Raw genomic sequence first — 9567 nt, 5'->3', positions numbered from 1 at the left:
GGTCAGCTGAGATATAGGCTCTCCTATTGGTCAGAGCCGTTGTCATGGTTACTATAGTTGTTTACATCCCCGCATCGCACATGGCTTTCTACTCTCGTTGGATATATCGCAAACTTATAGTTTGTGATGCATGGACACGGTCTTTTCAATTGGTGGGGATTCTCTCCCGCTTTGAGTTTCTTGAATTATGTTAATGGTGAGTTACTTCAATGGCTATGTTTGAGATGTTTTTTGTTTATATTTAGTGTTTCCAGTGTGTGCTACATTCGGATAATGGGAAATATCTGTATAATGGGAAATGTCTGATAGGTAGATGGACAGACTATAGGATAGATGGATAGAGATTCCTATATTTTTTTTAGCAAACTGATTCATCTCAATTCTGCCGAGAAACGTACTAACATGATCTAATCTGGCACAGATGACAATACAAGGTCTGACTTGGTGCAAGTCCTTGTCGTGGGGGCTGGGGATATTCGTCACCTTCTCATGACACTTGGCGATGTTACTAATAGGCCCGGAGTAAAACTGAAGGTGAGCCTCAGAGATCTTAATCAATGTACAATAACACTAAGCATCCCTCCCCACACACACACACACACACACACACACACACACACACACACACACACACACACACACACACACACATATATATATATATATATATATATATATATATATATATATATATATATATATATATATATATATGGGCATTATTTCGTAACTTGTTTACTAGTATATTACAGATATATCTTGAGCAGTTTCTTCGAAAATAATGTTTTTTTATCTTGTATTTCTTACCTCCATCACCCTTTCCAAGGTGTACGTTCTGGAGGCCCAAGTAGAGCTCTACGCCCGGCTTCTTGTGCTCCTTGGAGCTTGCCTGGAGCCCGGATTTGGTTTAAGGGAGAGGGCGAACCTCCTCCTCGACCTCTGGGGTAATCTGTGCCTCAGACCAGTCACTAAGGATTACTTAGAAGTGGTTGCTCGGAGATATTGCTTGTAAGTATTTGGGGATATGTTATCATGATCACTGCTTGATTCTAAGAATAAAGAATTGTTTATTCTGAATTTGTTGATGTTTTTCTTTTGATGAGCCGTGTCGTATGGTGTAATTGATTAACATTGCTAAACAAATTAACTGTCGCCCATTCCCTACTCTTTTTCTATATTTATAAATACGGACATGGCATGGCTTATGAAAATAACATCCACTTCATACATTCCCTTCCGTAATGTACGTATAAGTCATATTTGTCGTTTTCACAGTGTCCTATACATTCCTTCATCGCTTCCTCACCTTTTTTGTTTTCTATTCGTATAGAATAAAATTTATCCATTCCTTTCTCCCTCTCACCTTCAACCCTTCCGTGCGATTATACTCCTTATCCTCCTACTAGAAGCTTTTCCCTCATCCTCTTGCCTCAGCCTATTTTGCGTTCGTTCCCTCTCTTTTTTTCCCTCTTCCACGTCTTCCCATTCTCCTCCTTCAGGTGGGTCACGGACGCAGTGCGATACCCATGCCTCCTTGGTATCGTATCGTGTTGCCGCCTGAAGTATCGAGAGAGAGACGCCCTGGATTCCATATTCAGGTCGTGGTACACGCTCTCTCAACGTGATTACGACCCACCCCGAGCGTGGTGAGTTCATAAAGGAAAAAAAACAACAACATTCATATCTGCTTCCAAGGAGTGCCATGAGTAATCACCATGAGAATGTGTTCTGTGATTGTTCCTAGTTGATATTTGGTAAAACATGCCATCCGGGTAATTTAGGAAAGGCAATGTAAAGAGATACACATTTTTAACAACTTAAAGATACTATTTACATGACACAAACTACAATATTATACATCTAAGAACACACTCCCCTTCCCTACTCCTTCAGGGACGTGAGGCTACGGCAGCTTTTCAAGACGAGATACGATTACCGACAGGCGGACGCGGAATGGGCCTGGCACATGCGCATGACCTATCGCCTTCAGGACCTGCCGGGAGTGGTAGGGAGTAAGAAGGGCGATCTAACGGAGAACGGAAACGAGGGGAAAATTAACGATAATCGGGATGGGTATGTGGGCGTCGGGGCGGGCTGGGGTGAGGAGTTCTTGGAGTGGAGGGAGTCTGGTCATGCCTTTGTGACCGCCACGGATTCCAGACCCATCCTGGCTAACACTACGCTTGCGTCAGGTAAGGGGTATAATTTGCACACATGCGTACATTTACTAATGTGTGAATATGCATACACATACTTTCATACATAAATACATACATACATATATATATGTATATATATATATATATATATATATATATATATATATATATATATATATATGTGTGTGTGTGTGTGTGTATACATATATGTATATATATACATACATACATACATACATATATATATATATATATATATATATATATATTCAATTCAAACAAACAAAAAAAGCTAAAATGTAAATGTTCACAGTGGCAACGGTCAGCGATGGTTGTACCCGGCACCGGCGACTCGGCTACTGGGGAGACGTCCTGAGCGGCCCCTTTCCCGCCCTTGCCCTCGCCTCCGCCTCCCCGTTGGTCATCAAGAAGGAGAACGGGAAAAGCAAATGTGTCAGTGCTTTATTCGGCTTCTTTTAAAAGGGGTGTCTTTTATGAATAGATAATATTTTTCTCTCAAATATGGGACAATAAATGTACTGACTCTTATATTTCTTTACAGCGTGGTACACAAATTGCGCAGTGGAACTTGGAGAACTTATTGGAAAGGCTATGGAGAAGGTCGAAGTGTAAATCGAGCAGTGACTCGAGTGAATCGGACGCCATTTCGGGCAGCGGGGTGAGTAGTGATTCGAGCAGTGAAACAAACAGCAAGTCGAGCGACGCTTCCACCAGCAGTAGTACTAGTGCTGAAAGTGGCGAATCAAACGTTGAATCGAATGGAACGGACAGCGGGTCGACTGATGACGGGAAGGATGGATCAGGTAATGGAACAGAAAGTGGATCCAGTGATGGAGCGGTTGGTGGGTCGAGTCAGTCGACTGTATCAAGCGGAGCAGACAGTGGGTCCGGTGCTGAAACGGGCATTGGAACAGATGATGGAAGGGAAACAGGAACGAGCAGCGCATCGGAGAGCAGTTCGAATCACTCATCGAGTGATGACTCAAGTGCTTGTCCGAGTGATGGGTCAATTGGTGGTTCGGACAGTGGGATTAACAAAGAGTCCAATGATGAATCAAATGGGAGGCCAGAAAAAGACCACCAAGAGAAGGAAGAGAAAGACAAATGCAAAGGTAAGAAGGAAGAAGGAAAAATAATGAAAACAATGATAATGATGGTAATAATAATGATAACAATGATAATGATGGTAATAATAATGATAACAATGATAATAATAGTAATAATAATGCTTATAATGATAACAATGGTAATAATAATGATAACAATGATAATGATGGTAATAATAATGATAACAATGATAATAATAGTAATAATAATGCTTATAATGATAACAATGGTAATAATAATGATAATAATGATAATGATAATGATGACAATGATGATAATGATAATAATGATAATAATGATAATAATGATAATAATGATAATAATGATAATAATGATAATAATGATAATAATGATAATGATAATGATAATAATGATAATGATAATGATAATGATAATGAAAATGAAAATGAAAATGAAAATGAAAATGAAAATGAAAATGATAATGATAATGTAATGATAATAATAATAATAATGATAATGATAATGATAATGATAATGATAATGATAATGAAGGTGATAATAATGATAATAATGATAATAATGATAATAATGATAATAATGATAATAATGATAATAATGATAATAATGATAATAATGATAATAATGATAATAATGATAATAATGATAATAATGATAATAATGATAATAATGATAATAATGATAAAAATAATAATAATGATAATATTGATGATAATGATAATAATGATAATATTGATGATAAGGATAATAATGATAATATTAATGATAATGATCATAATGATAATAATAATGATAATATTTATAATGATAATGTTGATAATGATAATGATAATGATTGTAATAATAATGATGAATATAATGATGGTAATAATAATGATGAATATAATGATGGTAATAATAATGATGAATATAATGATGAGAATGATAATGAGGATAATGATACTGACAGTATATAATGATAATAATAATGATAACAATGATAATGATGGTAATAATAATGATAACAATGATAATGATGGTAATGATACTGATAACAATGATAATGATGGTAATAATGATAATAGAAATGATAATGATGATGATAATAATGATAACAATGATAATGATGGAAATAATAATGATAATAATGATAATGATAATGATAATGAAAACGAAAATGAAAGTAATAATGATAATAATGATAATAAGGATGATAGTAATAATGATAAACATGATACTAATAATGATGCAGATAATGATGATAATAATGATAATAACGATAATGATAATGATAATGATAATGAAAATGATGATAGTAATAATAATGATAATAATGATAATAATGATAATAATGATAACAATGATAATGAAATAATAATGATGATAATGATAATGATGGTAATAATAATGATAATAATAGTAATGGTGGTAATAATAATGATAACAATGATAATGATAATAATAATAATGATAATAATAATAATGATAATGACGGTAATAGCAATTAGAATGACAATTATGATAACAATCTTATTAGCATTGATAATGATAATAATGATGATTATGATAATAATGATAATGATGATTATGATAATAATAATAATAATAATAATAATAATAATAATAATAATCACAATGACAATAATGATGGTAATAATAATGATAACAATGATAATAATGATAATAACAATAATGATAATAATGATAATAACGATGATAATGATGATGATAATGATAATGACGATAATAATTATAATAATAATGATAATAACGATAATAATGATAATGATAATGATAATGATAATGATAATTACGATAATGAAGGTGATGGTTATGATAACAATGATAATGATGGTAATAATAATGATAATAATGATAACAAGGATGATAATGATAACAATGATGATGAGGATATTGATACTGACAGTATATAATGATAATAATAATGATAATAATGACAATAATGATAATGATGATAATGATAATGAAGGTGATAATAATGATAATAATGATAACAATGATAATAATGATAATAATGATAATAATGATAATGATAATGATAATAATAATAATGATAATAATGATAATAATGTTAATAATGATAATAATGATAATAATGATAATAATGATAATAATGATAATAATGATAATAATGATAATAATGATAATGATAAAAATGATAATAATGATAATAATGATAATAATGATAATAATGATAATAATGATAACAATGATAATAATAATAATAATGATAACAATGATAATAATGGTAGTTATGATAATAGGATAACAATGATAATGATGGTAATAATAATGATGAAAATGATAATAATGATAATGAGGATATTGATACTGACAGTATAGAATGATAATAATAATATCACAATAACAATGTAAATATTAATAAATGATAATGATAATGAAGGTGATAATAATGATAACAATGATGATGATGGTAATAATAATGAGAATAATGATATTGATAATGGTGGTAATAATAATGATAACAATGATAATGATGGTAATAATAATGATAATAATGATAATGATAATGACGGTAATAGCAATTAGAATGACAATTATGATAACAATCTTATTAGCATTGATAATGATAATAATGATAAAAATAACAATAATAAGAATATTGATAATAATGATGATAAAGGTGATAAAGATGACAATAACAATAATGATAATGATAGCATGAATGATAGTGGTACGCCTACTACTACCACTAATAACGATGATGATGATGATAATAATGATAATAATACTACAATTACTAGAATTATGTAGATAGCAAGGGGAATTATAACAGTAATGATAATGATGGCAATATCGACAATGGTAATAATAGTAATAATAACAAAAATGATAATGATAAATGGAACGAAAATGATAAGAAAAATAACAGGAATGATAGTAATGATATCAAAAGTAGTGATAATAATGATAATGAGGATATTGATACTGACAGTATATAATGATAATAGTAATAACGATATTAATAATAATAATCATAATGAAAAATTATGATACAGATAATATTGATAGTAATGATAATGACAATTAAAATAATTTTGACAGAAATCAGCCATATAACTGGTGCATTTCACAGAAATTGTTTCCAGTGTTTAACGCCTTCAGGTAAAACAAAGACAAAGTCGTTGATATAATACATTTATTAGTCCCAAAGTCTCTGTATACATGAGAAACAAGGATGAAAAAATTGATACAAAGCGAGAGATTAGTGGGATGAGAGCGAGGGAGACGTGAGGCCACCCTGGCGCCTCCATCACCAACAATAACGTTATTATTTCCTCCGTTTTTATTTCTCTTAAAATAAACAAATGGATTAATAAATGACTAGATGAGAAGATAATTAGATAGATGAATAAACTCGGTGATAAACAGATCAATAAATATATGAATTAGACTAAACCAAACCTAAGTTAGGGTTTCTGGGGAATTCTTATATAGATGTTGCATAAAGAAAAGTATGCTGCTAGTCATTTCTTTACTAATTCAATTATACATTTTCATTGCAAAATCTACACGCGGAAGACAAAGAGAGTATTAATCTGAATACACTATACAACTTTTGAATTTCAGAATTTGAAAAAAGTAAATGTGAAAGAAGTGATACTTTTAAGATTAAGGAGATATGAAGAAGTGAAGAACTAGGATAGTAATAGTAGTCAGAAATATGAATGGCCTTCTATTCTTGTTTGAATGAATGAGCATGGGTCTGGCATGGTGTGACGTCACAGTAATCGTGACGTCATCAAACTTACGTGCCAGTTAACAATGTCTTGCTCTCACGCTGATGATAGTGATGATGGTTATTCTGAAGATGAAAGAAGGAATGAAGAAGAAAAAAAAGTAAGAGAGGGATACGTAGAGAAACTAAAAAAAACAACAACAACGAAATAAGGAGGGAAGCGAAATCAAAATGATATGACCGAACAAACCTTAGAGGTGATAAAGACATCCAAGTAAAGATGGCCACGATAGTTATCAAGTAAAATATTAATAATTTCTGCCTAATAATCATTACTAGAAGTTACACTGAAGTATCCTGATTCTGTGCGTGAGTAATGGAAGGTACGTAGAGGCATATATAGCCATTAGACATGACCTGCTCATGCATGACTCATTTCTTGCCATTGAACATAGAATTATAGCGCAATAGTCTTGCAAACAGAATGTGTATTAGCAAGAAATCAAAGACTTTATGACAACATTATCTAAGCCTGTGCTGTACACGTATATCGTCCTCTAAGCGACTTGTGCCAATGTTTGTAACGTACTTTAATCGCATGAATGGTCCAGCTATTGTTATCACAGAGTATCTGCCTACGCAACCAACTCTACTGCACACGGAACCACGGCCTCCGGCATACCTGTCGGGACGTCTTAATTTCCCAAAGGTGAGCTCCGGAGGTTCTTACCCTATTGTGAAGAGCGAGAACCTCTTTTCTGACACCGACTCACCTTGGGGTCAAAGGGGATAGGGTGTTGGCAACCTGGTGGTGAGGGAGGGGCCAGGGGGGTGCATGGGGCTGCTTACATATATATATCTTCACTCACACAACCTAAAATAACTATCTGATATCCAAGTTATAATGGCCCATATACATATCGAATCTAATACACACGCATACTGATACAAGTATCTTGGTAAGAACTGGTCGAGTTCATGTAGTGAAAAGAGGCAGCGGCGCCTCGGCAACATATCTGTACATATCACTTTGATAGGCCTGACTGATCTATCACAGCCTAAATATCTGAGTGAGTTGTCGTCTATCATTGGTTAAGACGACGGCGAGGTATCTCTTCTCGTCGTCGCCGAACAAGACAAACTGGTCTTTATATCAAGAGTCATGATACACAGTCGTGAAGTTTTTCACATTGGCGAGTGAGTGACTGCGTGCGCGCGGACAGTCAGGCGGCGGTGGAAGGGCGGCGGCGCTCCAAGGCGAATGGTGGACGGATGGACGGGGGCATTACGGGCGTGCGGGTTGTGGGCGGACGATCCTCAGGAGGGAAATGGGCGGGAGGGGGACTTTCTCTTCTATGTTCGTTCTTCCACTTTCTTACGGCATCTCGCGGTGTCAGGCAGACATCGCGTGTTACCCTCTACTCTTTGGTCTGACGTTGCGGGCTGCGATGTCAGCGCCATGACCTTCTGACGCCATGCCCATTGCAGGAGCGTCAGCAGATTGCAGCACCGCCTGTTGTGGGTGGTGAAGGGACCAAGGGGAACCGCGGCGGGGAGGCGAAGTCTATACGGTGCTGTCGAGAGGCAAGTGCTCCTTGATCAGCTGTGAAGGGAAAGAATAAGAATTAGTGACGAATCCTCCTTTCTAAAGCTGTTTATGGCCAGACACTCGGAACGTAGGTTCCTCTCATTCCATATCAACTTTATCTATCAAACTAGCTACCTATCCTGACCAGTCCATAAGCAACATTACCTATAATGGACTGGTCTCAATCACTAAAACCACAAACTACAAATGCAACAAAGATGAAATTCTATTCTCTGATAACAACTAACACAATAACAAAAAAAGGAAGTGTATATTCTATATGACCAATGTGAGGTTGACAGGAATGACAAACAAGGAAATCCTCGTCAGAAGAAAATTCTAGAAGGAAGCGTAGTGAAATGGCTCTTGACTCAGGCTGCTGCTGATCAAGTCGTTTTGTGATGAGGGTTGTAGATAACCTCGTTTAGTTCTTGAGAATATGATTTGCTGTATGGGTGTCATCCCTTCGGAAATGGTCTTGTTAATGAGATGTGGTTTTTGGATTATATTTATGAATGGTTTGATGTGGCAAATGATGCATTCGATGGTATAACACTGAATAATGTAATATAACAATCAAATACGAATGACATTAAACACGTAACCAGAGAAGACTCTCAGGAGATAATGTATCATGTGAGATGTTAAATGTAGGTGAGAATGATACTCAATGATACAGAACATGGATGGACAGTAGAGGTGTATAGAAAACATTATGGGGAAAATAGTGATGGTCAAACTTCATGATGAATAATTCAACATACAAAACGCGTTGAACAGTATGACCAAATTGAATGATTTCCAACGGAAGACAAGGCTGTTAGGGAGTAAGTGCCAATGGATTTGTATCCTGCGGTAAATTGTGAACATTAAGCGTCATAAGATTGAGGAATGAAGCAGACGAGGAAGAGTATTCGAAAGGAGAGTAAGCAGAGCAGATACACCGTTCAGTTCAGCGGATGTATCATTCAGGTCTTGATGGGTTGACCAAACAGACAATCCTGGATGCCTGG

The 9567-nt window shown here is 34.5% G+C and overlaps 2 protein-coding genes across 2 annotated transcripts in view; one reads left to right on the top strand and one right to left on the bottom strand.

Moving 5' to 3' along the window:
* The first annotated feature begins 54 nt into the window (after positions 1 to 54).
* On the top strand, positions 55 to 6929 carry Dnaaf3 (Dynein axonemal assembly factor 3). The gene is made up of 8 exons (XM_086550504.1): positions 55 to 196; positions 422 to 534; positions 827 to 1008; positions 1500 to 1646; positions 1894 to 2192; positions 2473 to 2612; positions 2722 to 3336; positions 6858 to 6929. Exons 1-8 carry the CDS (start codon positions 127 to 129, stop codon positions 6927 to 6929), a joined length of 1638 nt encoding a protein of 545 aa, XP_086406630.1. The 5' UTR covers positions 55 to 126.
* Positions 6413 to 9567, bottom strand: part of LUBEL (Linear Ubiquitin E3 ligase) — a 110890-nt gene continuing 107735 nt past the window's right edge. Inside the window, exon 43 of the mRNA XM_086550503.1 lies at positions 6413 to 8569. Coding sequence (XP_086406629.1) covers positions 8531 to 8569 — 39 coding nt within the window. The 3' untranslated portion in view covers positions 6413 to 8530. The remainder of the gene's footprint in view (positions 8570 to 9567) is intronic.

The sequence above is a fragment of the Penaeus japonicus genome, unplaced genomic scaffold, assembly GCF_977035675.1.
Source record: "Penaeus japonicus unplaced genomic scaffold, GWHDUDI00000001_assembly GWHDUDI00000023, whole genome shotgun sequence".
In the NCBI taxonomy this organism is placed as follows: domain Eukaryota; kingdom Metazoa; phylum Arthropoda; class Malacostraca; order Decapoda; family Penaeidae; genus Penaeus; species Penaeus japonicus.
Note: the sequence above shows the minus strand (reverse complement) of the source record. Positions and strands in the feature narration are given on the sequence as shown.